Here is an 18,467-nt window from a genome sequence, read left to right on the forward strand (position 1 = left end):
TAAAAATGATATACTCATTTTGGTCCGTCTATCCTCATTTTGATCAACTATGCCCCCTCCATTTGAGAGCTTTGCTAACTTTGGTCTACTCCATCCACTCCATTTGAGGGCTACATTCACTTTATTTCACTCCATCTGCCTCTATTTGAGGGCTATAATCATTTTGGTCAACTATGTCCCTTCCATTTGAGGGCTATACTAACTTTGGTCAACGCCATCCCATCCATTTGAGGGCTATACTCACTTCGGTCCACTCCATTTGCCTCCATTTGAGGGCATTCTCTATGACAGCCCATTCGGACTTCAAAGTATTGTAAACAAAGTCACGGTAGAAACCAGAAGCTGGATCCGCCCAAAGACTGGCTTTGACGGCTGTTCCGTGTCCAAACTCGCCTGATGTTTGCTCAACCTTGAAAAGAGTAATTGCATATCATTAATTACTTCATTAATCTCAAATCGTTAATTGTGATCGAACAGATATGCATGTTCTTGTTAATTCCGTCATATACTTTATGTACGTGTGTGTGCTATATAGACGTGATGACGTTATATTTCAATGTATATTGATATGACGTCAGTGATTCAATAATACATTATCCCGTTCGCGTGTTCATTTTTTATTTCATTATGATTCGGCACTTCAAAGTGCACATTAATTCCTTGTGTTTGCTAAAACCATCGATTGAATTATTAATTTTATGTATTACTTTTGATAAGCTCTCGCAATAAATGGACATTGATATCATAATTCTAATATGAATCAAACATACTACACCTTGTAAATTTGATAATTTTATAAAACAAAAACAAAACAAAAAAAAACAGGAGCAAATGGATTAGCATTTTTCTTCAGTAACAAAAGTTACTTAATTTACATTAATTAGCACATATATAAACGATTTAATACCTGTATTGTCCAAAAAAAAAAAAAAAAAAAAAAAAAAAAAATATGTATGCTCTCTCCGCGGTGGATCATCTTTAAAATTATAGTCTGATTTCGAATATTATCGAAAATGAGTATCAAAGAAGATAAAATCGGTAAAAAAAGTACGGGTATACCTCTATTGTGAAATCGGCGAGTGAGATGGTCTTCTTTTTACGAGTTCTGAAATGTAACATGAACAGTATAATTCGAAGTTTATATTTAAATTGTTTGAATGGTGTTCCGGTATTCATAAAATATAAAATGCTTATAAATTGATTAACAATTATAGTTCAGTTTGGACATAAATTTACTTATCGAAACCTATTGACACGAAATCACCAATAAGGATTCTATAAAATATCAGATATCCGGTGAGATGATATATAAACACTGTAGATGTTTCTATAACTTGTGATATTGACTTATAAAAATGTTTGCTCAATAACCAGTAAATCAAATCTTTTTGATATCTTTTATTTATCACAGATTTGATTAAACATACATGATATCAAATCTGGCTTTTCTGTTGGCGTCGATGTCACTCTCGGCAGTAGCTCGCCAATCCGGATCTGGAATAAGTTCTACCAGACTACCGTCGTCGAAGTAGTAATTCACTTCCGGTTCCGCTATCTGTATATAAATCTTTATTTCCTTTATGTCTGAAAGCAAAGGTTACATAAATTGTAATATCTCTTGTATAATCCATTTTAAATCGGAATATCTGTTAATAAATAATAGAACGTCGGAAATGAATACCGAAATATCCCCATAGTTGAAGTTACACCAGCTATTTTTGCACTAAGGAGTAGTTTTATTTCTTTGTTTTGATATTTTTTTTTCAAAGCAAACATATAACATTTACAGTGAATAAAAGGGTGGGAACCTAACAAAAACAATATTCTAAACACCTGAATAATGAAAACTTAGTTAAAGACAACTTCGAAAACTATTTTTCAGTCGTAATTTGATATATCCTATAATACTGATATTTCATCTTTTGAACTACATCTTCTTTCAGTTCTTTTCTTTATTTATTTAACGAGGAATACAAACAGCCCGAAGGCTTCTAGATGCTCTCCTCAACATATATCAAACAAACAATATGTACAATTACACAAAAGACATACAAATGTCGCACACACTCACACTCACACATACATATTAGAGAGAGAGAGATGGGGGGACAGAGACACACAGAGAGAGAAGAAGGATGGGGATTCAGAATCTGTTTGAATTTACTATATCTTCAGATACATGGTCAAATAATGCTTTGTTCTCAATTTCGTTTAGAGTTTCCAAGCCACATAAAATTATCTTACTGTTAGGAAGTTTAAAGTCTCCTCCAATCTCTACCCAGGATCCTGGTTGGACAAAGGGCTGCAAGCTAACGCCTACATACTGTAGGGAATCTGCAAATTAACAAAACATTTATTGTAACATTCTTCGAATATTTGATTTTTTGTGTTGTAATGTCGTATATCATTGTGCAACAATAGCGGATCACATGCCTTAATAAAAAAAACACTTGCGCATATGGTGCAAAGTCCACTGCAAGCTTTTGGTTGTAGTGCGGTATTTTTTCGGATTTTATCCGCTACGAATTATTATAGTTATCTTAATAGTTAGGGCGAAATATATGTCATTAAACTACCAAGCGCATTGAAAACTATTTTAAACTTACCATCGTTGAATTTATGTCTGACAGTAACTTGCACTTTATGATAAGAGAATCCCGGAGCAAGATTTTCCAATTTGATGAATCCAGAAAATGCATAAATTTTGCCGGCGGCAATTCCATCACTCAGACCTAGGGAATACCCCAGACCAGCCCATTTGGCGGACCTTTTTAACAGAAAGCGAGATCAGGATGATTTCAAATCAAATTATCTTTATTGCATAAATGTTTTCTTTAGTTTCAGTTTTTAATATAACTATCGATTTGTTAGAAGATTTGAAACTGGAAGTGGAAATGGATTTATTTTAATCTATTTCTATGTGTTTGTTCTAAGTATATCTTATGTATAGATCAACTTGAACGCAAACAGCAAGTAATGTCTGTTCTGATAAAAAAATTCTTGACAATACTATTATTTTCTTAACTACACATTGGAAATAATCTGAACGTATATTGTATATCAACGTCTTATAAGCGAATGAAACCTCAAATTAAAAAACAAAAGTCATTTAATACGAAATTTTCAATGGCGAATCATGTATTTCAAATGAATACCATGAAGCATGTAAAAGACAAGAACAAGAAAATAAATGACAAGATATTCAAACAAGGAAACCGAATTCTTTTTCAAAAGGATTCATGGAAAAATTTAATTTCTTATTTACAAAGTTAATGATTTCCTTTTTCATATACCAGGTACATGTGATTAATGCAGGCACTGTACCTTCCAGTAATGTGGACACTCTGAGCTCCTCCACGTTTCTCCGTGGTACTTATGGCCCAGGAACATCCCGATTTTTCCCAGTGTGTCCCCAGGGTGGAGTCCTCAAAGCCAGGATTTCCCAGTAAGTTATTCCCTGCCACACCCAGCACAAAAATTCCCGCTAGGAGGAGTTGGGCCAATAACATAGCCATTCCTTGTATCTCAACAGTCGTGAAGAAATGGAGTTTTATGAATACACTAGCTGTATAGTGTATATTTACTATTTTCTGTAATCTCGACAAGACATGTGACCTCCACAAAACAGAACTAGATTATACAGACTTAAATCCGGAGGAAAATGAGTGATAAATCCGAAAAAGCTATTATATTTGTAAGCAACTTCTTGAGCTCTTTTTCTTAAATCGCATCAGAACAAAATAAATAAATCCATGAGATGTTCATGTGAGAAACACGTTTTCATAACATTATCTATAGCTTCAGGTGACTTGGTCAGTCCCATGTTGACCCCAGTACATACGTACTAACGGTCTAATTGACCACCCCAGGCTTAGTTCTGTTTATGTGACCATGTGAATTAATATCTATAAATGGTATGAAGCGTGAACTGCAATATCCCCTGCAGGTTTTATGTGTCGATGACTGACCACACTTGTATTGGGTAAATATGGGTACTTCTAAATCACGTCATCATCTACTGTATATTCTGTGTTTATTCATGGATGACTTATTTTCACTCTAATCGTGGTAAATTAAATTCCCCTGAGCCTAAATAAATAACCGCGAGTAATTGTTTGTTTGTTTGATTAAAACAACGTCCTGTTAGCGTATGTGAAGTGGGTTGTGCGTAAAACAACGTCCTGTTAGCGTATGTGAAGTGGGTTGTGCGTATTTTAGGAGATTGTGGTATATTCGTGTTGTGTCTTCTTGTATAGTGGAAATGGAAAACAAATGAAAAAAATATAATCTGTATTGATTTCTTTTATATATGTACCATGTAACTTATTGTCCTGAAATTCTTCCTATGAATTTAACAACTATACGATGTCAGTTTTTCTAATTGTCAAATAAACTAAAATAACAAAACCAAAACTTTAATTGATAAAATTGTATTTCAATATTGTAATATTTACAAAATTATTTCTAACATCTTAAATAGCGTAGATAAGCAAAACCATTCGGTTCCCACATTATATATTTGCTAATCTAATTGCAAAATATGACATTCCGTTTTCATTTCATTCTATGAAAGTATGGCCAAACTTATATCTTGCACTTGATAAGTCCATGACACTCCGTAAAATGAATATATGTACAGTATCATAAAATACCATATATTTCTACATATCACGTTGATTATACCTTCTATATAATTTTGTCGAAAAAATGGACAAATGATTTTATGTCTTGCAAAATCCGTTGAAATGTTTGTTACAGAAAAAAAAGATAAATAATAAAAAGGCGAATAATAGTATTACAGAAACTATTTGGAAAACAGCATTTTTCAAATTGAAGGATACACGTATAATAATGTACGTTTAGTTTTGACAGTTAACACGTTCCTATCATCGACTTATCACAATGCATGGTCGATATGTTGAAATAAATTTGGACAGTGTACCGAAGTACTCTTTAATGATAAAACAGTTTTACAGTAAACCACTTTATTGTCGCAAGGTTAAATATTTGCGTAATTTTGCGATAGAGCCCGAAAGCAAATTCAAATGCTTCGTGAATAATTGCTTAAAACGTATATGTGAACGCGAATTCAAAGTATTCAAAATATTCAAAATATTCAAAATACTGCAAAAAGTGGTTCACAGTAGATTATACTTATTCACAATACTATATACAAACAAATATTGAAAGCATAAAAATGAAGTGGTGTTTAAATTTCAGCAAAAATATTACTCAGAAGATATCATAGGCAAATATTAACCGAAAATATCGATTATATGCATGTATATGCTTTATTATTGAAGGTGTGTAGATTAAAGTTATTGAATTTATTATTGTAAAATAAATGCACAGTGGTCACTTGAAATATGTAAATCCGAATATCTTTTATCCGAAGACGTAAAATCCATAACAGATGTAGCAAAATAAAAAAGAAAAAGATATGTTGGTAAGGGTGAAAAAATTAACTTATCTATTAAAAATTATTTTAGAAGTTATGATAAGAGTAGTATTAACGGTAAGTCATACTTTTAGAACTCTATAAAACTATATAATTCGTTTTACTGTTAAAATTTTAAAGCTAAAAACTATTTCGGAAACGTAATGCATTTAAATTGGATTGAAACAGATCCTTTAAAAAAACTTGTCCTGCAGATACTCAATTACTAATATTGACAAAGTCTCAAAGTGACTTGATTCATAAATTATTAGGGGAACAGGGAAGTATTTTGAATTGATTCATAAAAATGAGTACTTGTTTTCAATATAAGTACATATATACACTGTACAAACTATGATGAAAACAGAAATGGAAAGTTATCTTTATAACTGTTTCTCATTCTCTTCATACATGTATCATAATCGTTCAGAATACAGTGAACCCTCCGGATGCTAACATTCCCAGCCAAAACCGTACGGACTGATAAATTTCTGGACTGCCGAATTTCATCTCCTTATTCTTCCCTGATATCTTGTTCGAATTGTGAGTTTTCCGGACTATCGGCGTCCGGATTATCGCAGATTCATTTTTTAATAACAGCGAATACTTACACAGCATTAGCAACGTAATAAAATAAACGTATTGCGCTTTGAAAAATAATGAGAAAAAAAGAACAAACAAACGAGAAAAAAAAAAAAACAAGGAAAGGATGAAGAATCAGATACGCAATACCCAGTAATGTTCATTGGTTCATCAACGACATTATCAGTTATATTGATCAAAGAGGCATTCATAAATTTAAAGTTTACGTGATGATATCTCGGACAATAAAATCTTTGAATTGCGCTATTTGATTCAATATCCATTCAACACCAACATTTCGATGTCACCTAGAACTATACTCTTCAAAGGTAGCATAGTACTCCAAGAACGATGTGAACCTAAAGAAAACGGATACCGGCAATAACACATCGTATAAGAAACGCAATAAGTTTTTGGGGAAGTTGGAGCGACCCAAGTCTCTTGTGATTGGAAACTTATGTACCAGGAAAGAACTAGCAAACCAACAAATCAAGTTCATAATCATTATACAGATCAGAACTGACTCTATCAAAGAGATGCTTGGTCGGGACTTCTGACATCGGTTGGCTTGCAGTAGAAACACCACTTGTAAATAGTCCTGGACTATACTGGTGATGCTTTTATATAGCAACATATGAGAGAAAAAATCTGTGGATCCATCACCGCCTATAATATCGTAAAAATGGAACGTAATCAGACCAAATGCCGATAATAGATACACATAATCTCTTGGTCTGAGTGGTTTGGCAGATTTCTTGGGGACACAATGGTGTGATAAACAAAAGAATCCAACGAGTTGAACAGACACCATTATAACTATTATAGTTTGTTCATAAATTACCGTGACGGATTGAAGTTGTTCCAAGTTTCCAATATCATCAACAATTTGCGCAATATAGCAGATGATGAGTCCGATGCCTACGGTCAGGCTTACAATCAATGTTGCAATGTGGGATACTCTCCATCTTCGCCTTGACCGAATGATTGGCTGTTCTAGACCATTGATGCTGTTAAGAAGGGGAGTCCACTCTGTATCATGCTGTTCTAGACCATTGATGCTGTTAAGAAGGGGAGTCCACTCTGTATCATGCTGGTCACGTGAGTCGTCATCATAGTCGTCATCCACTCTGTCGCCATCGTCCACATGTATGTCACGTGATCCATCATTATCATGATTTACCCGTCTATCACGTGATCCGCCATCATATTCGTCATCCACTCTAGATCTGTTATATGACAAACTTTCACCAACGTCCACATGTCTGTCACGTGATCCAACATAATTAGAATCTAGGTTCCTGTCACGTGACTTGTCATCAGCAGGCTTCGCCGGTGTTAGCGACCAAATTTCAAGAAGCATCGTGATTGATAGCAGTGTAAACTCCAAAGAAGAAGGGCTGAGAAACTGGTGCGATTTCAGCATCAGGATTGATATTGTACTGTTGTTTTGTATGCAAGACGGCAAACCACCCTCGGGGTCAAAGTCTATCGCGGACTGGAGAGTCCTGTTCATAAAATAAATGTACAACATCACAACGAAATTGGCAGTTAGTAATAAGAACATGACGAAATTTACTGCAGGTGTCTGTTTCAATTCAAATGGTGAAAAATAGGATACAAAAACCATCTGTACAAATATGCTTAAGATTAGTACAATGTTGAAATAAAATACTACATTCCAGAAGAGTCCGCCGGTGGCATTGAGTAGAAAGCACTCGATTTGTTTACTGATAAACAAAGCGCAGTATGACCCGGACGATATGCCAAACATCCAGAGGAATATGATCTGGAGTTTCGGAATACTGGTATGACGTCGTTTGGCTACAACGGATCGGATACCAACAGTCTTGACCAGCCAACCAAGTCTAAATATAGCTATCATGGCACACATCAAAATTACTGACTGCAGAATCAAGACTGTCGCAAGACGAACTTCTTCATGTCGGTGTATGCCACTGTTGGCCGTGAAGACCGTAACAAGACTGACGAGGACCAGGAACAGGACTCGAGAGGAGATGCTGCAGTCATAATACTGTGGTCCTTGTGGGCGACGGAGGTAATTTCCAGCCACGAAGGGTAGAATGAATGTCGATTTCAACAGCTTCGTACATACTGAAGCCATAGTAATCTAAAATTAAAAAATACAATTAGCTCATCCCATAAGTTAAAATGGCTTCCAGAGTTATCATGTCTGAAAAAAATAAAATAATGATGAAATAATTAAATTGGACTTGTAACGGGCATTTTCTTTGGGATAATAGTTGCCTGTAACGTCGCTTCTTGTTGGCTGATACTAAGCGAATCATTGACTTCATACGAGAATAAACGTAGAATCAAAATACAAAGTCAGCTTTAAAATCATATATGCCGGGTTTTTTTTCACGAATAGCTTTTTATATTTTATCCATCCCCAAAAATTACCAATATTTTTAGAATTACCAAAATTGCAACGAATGGTTTTTACAAGACTTAATGACAGTTCAAAAATAAATTTGGCATTAATTGTTTACATTAACAGTGCAGTGGAATGAATAGTGTAGTAACTGTAAAGTGATTTATATAGGTATCGTTCGATCTGAACATAAATAAGGCATAAAAACGAATTTTGTGGTGTAAAAAATCTGTGACGTAACTAATGTTTATATCATAATGTTTGGCTGCAAATTTAAATGATTTTTACTGTTTTCTTTTATAGCTTTTACTGATAGATTACTGAAGTTAAGATAACATAACAACATTTCCGTACAGTTATTGCACATATAACTTTAACGTGAAAATTGAAAAATACTACATTCACAACAAAGATGCAAATGGTTATAAGCATCAGAAATACAATTATATACATAATGTAGATTATCAAGTGTTTGATTTTTTTAGTTTTACGGCCCATCGACAACTAAGGTCATTTAGGGCCAATTATCAAGTGTATCTCTGGCTCAAAATAGCAAACGATGATCAGAACAACATCACAATATACATTGTATACCTGGGAAATAAATAATTTTATTATATCACATTTTCTGATTCATTAATAATTTCTGTCAAGCGTGACGGAACGAAGTGTTTTTTCAACTATAGTGCAGAAATGTACAATAGTCAACAGTGGTCATGGATTTCATCAAATACAAATTACTTAATTTGGTTTTCGCAATTAAAGCTGAAACTATGTTGCAAATTGGATGTCATATGTAAACTCCATACATTTGCATAGAGTAAAATTTAGAAAATGGGAAAATAATACTTTGAAATTGTTTGACTTGCTACAACAATTTCCAATACCAAAACTACTCCCATCACTTGCATCAGTATGAACATTTTGTGAACGTCCGTGACCGTCCTAAATTATATAATATGTAATTTTATTTGTTCTTTTTGTGTCTTAAAAAGGAGCAAATCGCCTCGAAAATTCTACAATATTTTGTCCACACTTTTAGAATTTCTTCTGTGCCCTATACAAACACTAAAAATGCAAATACAAACCCGAGTAATTGGATTCTAGTGTTGTAATGTACATCCAGCTCGATGTCCTGACTCCTGTACGACAATTCTAGGAATACGTTATATTTCCTTGGCATGCTATAGAATAATATTAAATACTATATATTCTTCCTTTCCAACAAGGAAGAAATGTTCAAGGACTTTACAGTGACAGTCATCGTATGCAAGATGGTGAACGTTAGACCGAGAATACTGTTACTTTATGTAAAATACCGGACGATAATAGCGGCGGGATTCATTTTTTTCTACTTAAATTGCTCCTTTTAGACGCCTCAAGTAGTTTCGTGGATTGCTAAGTTCCGTTTTCAGGTTTCATTACGCTTTCTTTTCAACAACGCAATTCGATGGGCTATAGTCTCGAATACGACGAGAAAAAATGAGGAAAATTGAGAAGTAATTTCCCGATTGTTACGTGATTATGTAATGATTAAGTTTGATGTTGTGGTTTAAGATATTTTTATTCAATGGAGACATGCACATGTACATAACAGGAAAAAAAAGCATGTATATGGTGATGAAGAAACCAGATCTAATGCTGCATTTTCACAGTACTTCTAACAGGTAATATTACGAATAAATGTCTGTCCTTTTATCGTTTTACTGACTGTTGCTTATCGTTCAAGTCGTGCAACATTGCCAACTGAAGAAGAATGCATTGTGTCTTGGATGTCCATTTGTGACGTGCGGCGAAGCTACAACGTCTGCATTACAAACAATTGGTGTAGCCTAAACGACGATAAGAAAAAAAATGTTTAAAAGTCAATGAATGTTGATTTGCCTTTAATCAATTGTTTAACTTGTATCTAGGCTAAAAGCTACATACACCACCAGAGCCTTTCCGTTCCCATCACGTTATGGTGACTTTCCATTTTGAATCAAAGTGGGAGACAACCGTATCATACAGTCTACCCATTGTCCTTCTGCGGCTTCTGCGGACGAATTTTTGCAATAATTTCTATGTATTTCCATTCTTACGGAAGTTGAACTCAATGAAACTACTTAAAACACTCTGTTTCATTTGCTTATGAGTATCGGTATCCGTTAACTTCGGTCTTCGCGCAATTTTATTTAGACCTACATGTACTTTTGCATAAGAAGGCGTAAAGCTTCCTACTAGGCCTAAGCCTCGTACAGTAGATCTAAACAGAGGTGGGTTAAAAAAGTGCAAATATTACGGACAGATTTCTACAATTTAAAGTGAACAGTCGGACAAGGATGGCTAAAGTCGGTAAAATGGTGTGAATGTATCCAGGATAATTTCTTATGAAATGGAAAAATAAAATCTCTCGTCAAAATCTGTCTGCGTACGAAGAAATTAATTTAAATCATGGAAATTCTAAAACGTCCTCCCGGCTCACTGTGTCCGTGGTTACATTTCCACGCAGCCTCGCTTTCAATGCTTTCAACTTTTCTTTACTTTAATGGTCAGAACTGGGAAACTAAGCAGAACTTGACCATCATATTAATATGTGAGAACTTTTGGAAGGCCAATGAACGCATTTAGACTGGTTTTCTTTGCCCGACTATTCACTTAAAAAAATATAATGAACTCTCATTTTGCAGTTTTAGCATTGAGTTTTGCTCACGTCGTCATCAAGGGAGAAGTGAAACTTTTTTTTTCATATTTTCTTTTTGATTTTATTTTTTTGTTGTTTTTTTTTGGGGGGGGGGGGTGAGCAAAAAGTCACAAGGCCTATTATATGCTTACATGGGTTCTATCGGATCATTTTCTGTCCATTTATCGTTTTATTGACTCTTGCTTAAGTCATTCTTCTGGAGCTTCGTCGGATGATTTTTGCAATCATTTCTACAATTAATCTATTGTAAATGTTTTAGATTTCATCTGAATTCCATTGATAATATAATTATTTCTAAATACGTGTATGACAAGTTGTAATATTTGAGCTATTTCCTTTAATCAGTTGTATTCTAACGACTCACTATTTTACGTATCTCGTAGTAGACTTGTACAAACCCAGAGACTCGCAAAACTTTTTGATGAAAAATTACAAAAGTACGACTGAATTGAAATATAAGGATAAAATCTTGTTTGGTCATTTCATGGGGTGATGAATTGAGTTGCTCTTATCTAAGCACATGAACCCGTGATATTTGAACTATTGTAACGAGGTGCGTTCGATCGGAATTTGTGTTACCAGTTAGCATCTCCTGCCAAAAGTTATCCTCGATACTCCAGGGGTTCCGATCACTTACGATCTCTACACCCCTGGACTATATCATAGTGAAATTGAAGGCAGCTCAGCGGAAAACATTTGACCAATCACAGGCTAGCAAAGATTTCCTTTGAAGACTTCAGAGAGAGCGACGCCTATAGGCCATGGGCTAGGAGGGTCCCACATGCACCCCCCCCCCAAACCTCCGAACCAATATTTTTCTGAACCCTTATGACCCACTGATCACAAATCCAAATGTTAACATTGCATAAGTTGGGATGAACTTCCGGTTATGACGTCATCAAGATGGCCGCCATCTCGAATTTCACTAAAAATTGAAAAATAGTCATAACATTAACATTTTTCAACCGAAGTAGACAAATGAGGTATCAAAATGACCACAATAGAACAACAAATACATATCAGGACCAAAAAAGCCAATATATGTAGTGATTTTTACGCAGGAAATGAAAAAATCGGATTTTAAGCTCAAAAATGGTGATTTTTCAGCAAATTTTTCATATTTTGTTTGACGCAGCAAAAATGTTTCCCAACAACAATCTATTATTTCTAATAAGTTTTTTGACCACTTATCAATCAGTTTAAACAACAACAACAACAAAAACCAATGTTAACATTGTATAGGTTCCGGTTATGACGTCATCAAGATGGCCACCATCTCGAATTTCACTAAAAATGAAGAATAGTCATAACACTGATATTTTTCAACTAAAGTAGACAAATGTGGTATCAAAATGACCACAATAGAACGACAAATACATATCAGGACCAAATAATGCAATATATGTAGTGATTTGTACGGAAGAAATAAAAAAATAAGCTTTTAAGCTCAAAAATGGTGATTTTTCAGCAAATTTTTCAAACTTGGCTTGACGCAGCAGAAATGTTTCCCAACAGCAAATTATTACTCGTAATCAGTTATTTAAACTGCTATCAATCAGTAAAACCAAAAATAACAACAAAAACATATATAAATGCAAAAAAGAATTATTGTTATACCCTCAATTTTGTAGATTAGCAGCGTCTCAAAAAATAACACAACACCTACTGATAGCGTAACAAATGTAACCTAAGCTAAGCCTGTGTTTCCGTTAATATCATTAACAGTTCCCAAAGCGTTTGTGTCTTTGAAAATGAGCACATTCATTGTTTATTTCCTATGCATAGCATAAGCAAAATGTCAGATGGTTACTGCAATGTCACCAATATGTCTTTCACTGGTTCTCAGTGATAACCATTATCATTGTGCGTGCTTTCTCGCCTCACTGACCTATCCACTGAAGAGACTCGGCATATATGGTAGCTGGTACATGCAGTCCGAATCAGAGTACTCGAGATATCAGTATCCAATTCGTCGAAAGCCAGATCGACGTCTTCGATGTCGATGAGCTCATGTGACACTGCATTACCAGTGCAGTGTTGTTCTAGCCTTTTATGACCCATCCATGACCAGAGTTCACATCAGGAACAACAGGTTCAGGGATGTGGGATCTCTTTCAGATTCTAACATGCTGTTTCAGACTTCTCCGACATAATGGAAATTACACCAGATGCACATTCTTCCAGTGGTGGAATTGGTTCTCTTTAGCACATAACTCCATAATTCGTATGAAGTACTATTCATCAATCTTGTGGACCCTCGTGCAACCATGAATGGCACAGGTGATATCATCGAGGTCATTAATGAGGGCATAAATGTTAAATGTTTTTCATTGGTCTGACTTTCCCCACTCCCTTGAATGTGCTGGTTGTGTCACATCTGGTGTATGCGCAAAGAGACCATTGAAGACTCTCCAGTAAAAAGTTATCTAAAGTGCTTTCCAGACTTGGCAAAGAGTGAAACTTCACTGCAGACCTCATTTATGACCTCAAAGAATCCACCTGTGCCACCTATGGTCACTGAGGTTCACAAGAAAGAGGAATTGTGCTTCATACGAATTAAGGAGAACCAACTCAACCCTCCGCAGAATGTTGATCTGGTGTCTTTTCCGTCATGCCGGAGAAGTCTGGAACATCATAAACGATATGTGAATCTAGGTGAAACTAGGTTGGAAACAGGAAGAGCTCCCACATCCCTGAAGCCGATGTTTCTGATCTTAACTTTGACCATGGACAGTTGACAAGTTAGAACCACGATGGTAACCCTATAATGTAATGTCACATCAGGTCACCGAGGTCGAAGACGACACTCTGGCGAGAAAGCACGCACAACGAAAATGATTAGCATTAAGAACTAGTGAAAGAAATATGTGTCACTGTAGTAACCATCTAATATTTCCTTGCGTTATACACAGGAAATAAACAATGGATGTGCTCATTCTAAAAGACACAATATGTTTCGAAAAGTGTCATGGTATTTACGGAACTTTAATTTGCTACCCTATAGCTATTTGTTAGCGTTTTGCTGTAACAATTCAATTTGAGAGGCTACTAATCTACAAAATTTCGAACATGAAAATGGATTATTTTGAAGTCCCACTTAGATATTCAGCCAACTTTAAATTCAAATTTGTTAAGATATAAATCGTCAATAGCCAATGTGATATTCAGGAAATTCCAAGACACCAGGAAACTGTAGTGTTAGCGGTTTGGAAAAAATAACAATCATATGCCGCATCCGGTGATGTTTTGTAAACCAAATGATGGTATAACAATTCTCTTTTGCATTTCTATATATTTTTTTGTTGTTGTTGTTGTTGTTTTAACAGATTGATAAGAGGTCAAATAACTGATTGTGAATAATAATTTGTTGTTGGGAAACAATTTTGCTGCGTCAAGCCAAATATGAAAAAATGCTGAAAAATTACCATTTTTGAGCTTAAAATATTTTTTTTTTCATTTCCTTCGTTCAAATCACTACATATATTGGATTATTTGGTCCTGCCATGTATTTTTTGTTCTATTGTGGTCATTTTGATACCTCATTTGTCTTCTTCATTTGAAAAATGTCAATGATATGACTATTTTTCATTTTTCAGTAAAATTCGAGATGGTGGCCATCTTGATGATGTCATAACCGGAACTTATACGATGTTAACATTGGTTTTGGTTGTTTTTGTTGCTTAAACTGATTGACAAGTGGTCAAAAAACTTACAAGAAATAATAGATTGCTGTTGGGAAACATTTTTGCTGCGTCAAACAAAATATGAAAAATTTGCTGAAAAATCACCATTTTTGAGCTTTAAATCCGATTTTTTCATTTCCTGCGTAGAAATCACTACATATATTGGCTTTTTTTGGTCCTGATATGTATTTGTTGTTCTATTGTGGTCATTTTGATACCTCATTTGTCTACTTCGGTTGAAAAATGTTAATGTTATGACTATTTTTCAATTTTTAGTGAAATTCGAGATGGCGGCCATCTTGATGACGTCATAACCGGAAGTTCATCCCAACTTATGCAATGTTAACATTTGGATTTGTGATCAGTGGGTCATAAGGGTTCAGAAAAATATTGGTTCGGAGGTTTGGGGGGGGTGCATGTGGAACCCTCCTAGCCCATGGCCTACTAACATCTAAGCCACACAGTCAACCACAGTGTACCGTTATACGGCTCTTTTGAAGTACATCAAATGACTAAATTACCTGTTCTGTTCTGTTGCCTCCAGTTTTACTATGAGATAGTCCAGGGGTGTAGAGATCGTAAGTGATCGGAACCCCTGGAATATCGAGGATGGCCAAAAGTAGGAGACTTAACTAAGACCATGGTCTTAAAACAATGACGTCACTGTATTTCTGGAAGTTCTGTCGTTATTTGAAATTTGCTGTGCGGATGGAAGTGTTAAACAGAAAAGTAAAACGTCCGAAGAAACAAACTTTAGCGCCATTAAGGAAAATATGCTTCCTTCCTGGGGAAATTCCTTATCACTAAGTCGGCGAAAAGGAACAAAATGTGCTTACTATATGCATAAAATTTGAGTGTGTCCTTCAATGACATATTCCAGGGATGGATATGATGACAGTGATAGTAACCCCTAGAGTATCGAGGATGGCCGTGACCACAATATTGACAGAATTGAAACGTTGAATAGACAAAATCAGAAATGAATCTGTAGCCCATTCCATTGGTAATTTGTTTTACTATATATAATCTAAAGTATACAATTTTTTTTATTTTAAAGGACACATGATTTTTTATCTGGATAATGTCCTTGTGAAATTGCAGCGAGCGCGAGACGGACTCCGAGAAAATATCCATCACCAACTGAACAGACAACAGAGCCAGAACATGAATCTGAAAGTGTAGTATCAAACACTACATGCCCGCCCATTCAATATTCCCAAAAGCGATCATTTCTGGACTCTCGCAGGCTGTAATTACTTACTGACTTAATTTTATTTTATTTTATTATTTTTTTTTTTTGTGGTATTTATAGCACATATTAACACGGTGTTACCATTTTTGTTACGTCACAGTCGAGTCGATATTGCACCTTTAACGCTGTGTTGATCAGGGTGCCGTCCTATGGCCATTGTTCTTCTTTTATATTAATAGATGCCCATCAGAAAATAATTTTGACATTTTTACACTCCAGGGTAACAAATTTGAACCAATCACATGCATGTAAAATCTTTGAAGACTACAGAGAGAGGCCTAGGTACGCACACCTTCAAAACCACACAGTCAACTACAGTGTACCGTTATATGACTCTAGATCTTTTGAAGTACATCAAACGACTAAATTATGTAATTAACTGTTCTATTCTGTTGCCTCCAGTTTTATTACATTTTGTATGAGATACATGTAGATCGGAACCCCTGGAGACTAGAGCCATAAAGGTCACAGTACAGGTACATGTACACAATACACATCGTGAAACCAGCTTAACTTGTTAGCTTTATATACCCTGTCCATATATACACATGCACATAAATAAAGGCACAACGAATTTTCATTATGGTCTTAATGGAAATGTTCTACCTTTGAGCTAAAAATCCTCCCGGGACGCACATGGTTTATACCTTCAAACTCGGGATATATCTGTATCTATTATAATTAGTATTTTTTCTAGTAAAAACGTTGTAAAACATGTCACGTGCTTATATCTCATTCATGCCATTGGCTGGAATATATAATTTTACTATGGATACTTAGTGACACGTGATTGTTTGTTTACATCCAAATATAGTGATAGTTTGCCTGTCATTTCTTCGGAAAAATTGATTTATTTCAAAATATCTGTACTCTAAAATGTTATTACTATTGCATGCATATCATTTTGAATTGCACATATGTATTATTTTACTATAAATAATGAACTGAAATGAGGCATAAAACTGCCATTTCCACGTTTTGTATATAAATAATTTATCGCGAATTGACTAATTCAATAGGTCTTACCGTCTAATCTAGGATCAACGAAGATCGGCTACTCCCGGCCAGATTCGTAGAATTCTAAATTCATATACACATAATTACTAGCTTTAGGTTTCAGAACAGATACATATAACACAGAGAAAATAAAATCTTCGTCAAAAGGCCAAATTATATATACTAAATACCAGGTAAGAGAAATCACTATATTTGGATGTAAACACAAACTCATGTGATCACTAGTTACCCATAAAACTATTCCATATTTATTTTGGCCAATGGCATAAATGAGGTGTAAGCACGTGACTTGTTTTACTACGTTTTACTACAAAGAACGCGACCATGTTTTGTACCATTATGGGGGAAATCTCCCGCGGATCATGGCTTAATTACCAACATTTGAAATTGTTAAGCAATATTAGCATATCATTGTTTAATTTTCGTAATCTTTCCAAACAAATGATGACGCATGCGCGTATCCCACTTCGGCAAAAAAATAGAAATAAAAAATGTCTGTTCAGGATTACACTGGCAAAAAAATTGGGTCGGCCGGTCGGAAGGATTTTTTTTCTATTTTCTTTTTTAAGTGTCTTCCACTGTAAAATGATGGCCGGAACCGGAGTCTGATATCGAAATCCCGACTATGTAATTTTTTTCGTAGAAAAGTCGAAAAAAATAGGGTTGGGGGTAAAAAATTAGGGTCGGTCGGGTAACCCTTAACAGACATTTTTTTTTTTCTTTTTTTGGCTTTAGCTTTTTGGGAAGCTAATAATACATGTACTTGCACACATACATGTATTTAGAAAAATGATAGCGCGTGCTTATGTGCTTAAATTACATGGCATACGCAGCTACGCTCATTTATGTACGCACCTAGAAGTATCGAGGATGACTGACACCCTATTTTTACGATAGTTTTAGAAATAACAACTTGGACCGCAAAATGTTAGTCATCAGAGCTTTTTCTGTGAAGCGTTGAATCTGTCAAAAATTGTAAAAAAAAAAAACCCGAGCTGTGTTCATCTTCAAAATTTAAGGGGTAGGGGTACAGTAACAAATATATAACGTACAGGTATTCTGAGGAAAAAAATAATGATTGACTGTGTGATATTAATATTTTCTTTAGGAAATACAAATCTAGATCTATATTGGTTTTGTCGATTTTGCGAATATTATTTCTTTTATATAATTAATACTTATCAGACAACTAATTTGCAAAATATTGCTTAGACTAGTTCGTCGTGTGTAAATCAAAATTTATTGCTTAGACTAGTTCGTCGTGTGTAAATCAAAATTTACGTCAAATACGTGTTGCTATCATAATAACTCAAAATCAAGCACACCAACAAATAATTTTTAAACTTTAAGGATGTATTCTTCTGAGGTTTCAGTCCCGTTGAAGTCTCGTTTCAACATAGACCAAAGAAGTTATGAGATTT

General features: G+C 34.9%; 2 protein-coding genes across 3 annotated transcripts in view; both read right to left on the bottom strand.

Moving 5' to 3' along the window:
- Positions 1–4,119, bottom strand: part of LOC138331269 (anti-sigma-I factor RsgI6-like) — a 10,876-nt gene extending 6,757 nt beyond the window's left edge. The window contains exons 1-6 of one of the 2 annotated variants that reach the window (XM_069278784.1): positions 3,325–4,110; positions 2,607–2,767; positions 2,245–2,334; positions 1,428–1,584; positions 1,060–1,105; positions 245–409 (exon numbers count right to left, since the gene is read on the bottom strand). In XM_069278784.1, coding sequence (XP_069134885.1) covers positions 245–409; positions 1,060–1,105; positions 1,428–1,584; positions 2,245–2,334; positions 2,607–2,767; positions 3,325–3,515 — 810 coding nt within the window. In that variant the 5' untranslated portion in view covers positions 3,516–4,110. Of the gene's footprint in view, positions 1–244; positions 410–1,059; positions 1,106–1,427; positions 1,585–2,244; positions 2,335–2,606; positions 2,768–3,324 lie in introns of both variants that reach the window. The other variant, XM_069278785.1, reaches the window with a different exon arrangement.
- A 2,204-nt stretch (positions 4,120–6,323) lies between these two features.
- On the bottom strand, positions 6,324–9,588 carry LOC138331335 (uncharacterized). The gene is made up of 2 exons (XM_069278877.1): positions 9,500–9,588; positions 6,324–8,147 (listed from the first exon to the last, which is right to left on the bottom strand). The coding sequence occupies exon 2, from the start codon at positions 8,139–8,141 to the stop codon at positions 6,324–6,326; it is 1,818 nt and encodes a 605-aa protein (XP_069134978.1). The 5' UTR covers positions 8,142–8,147; positions 9,500–9,588.
- Between the last annotated feature and the right edge of the window lie 8,879 nt (positions 9,589–18,467).

Source organism: Argopecten irradians, chromosome 9, assembly GCF_041381155.1.
Source record: "Argopecten irradians isolate NY chromosome 9, Ai_NY, whole genome shotgun sequence".
NCBI lineage: Eukaryota > Metazoa > Mollusca > Bivalvia > Pectinida > Pectinidae > Argopecten > Argopecten irradians.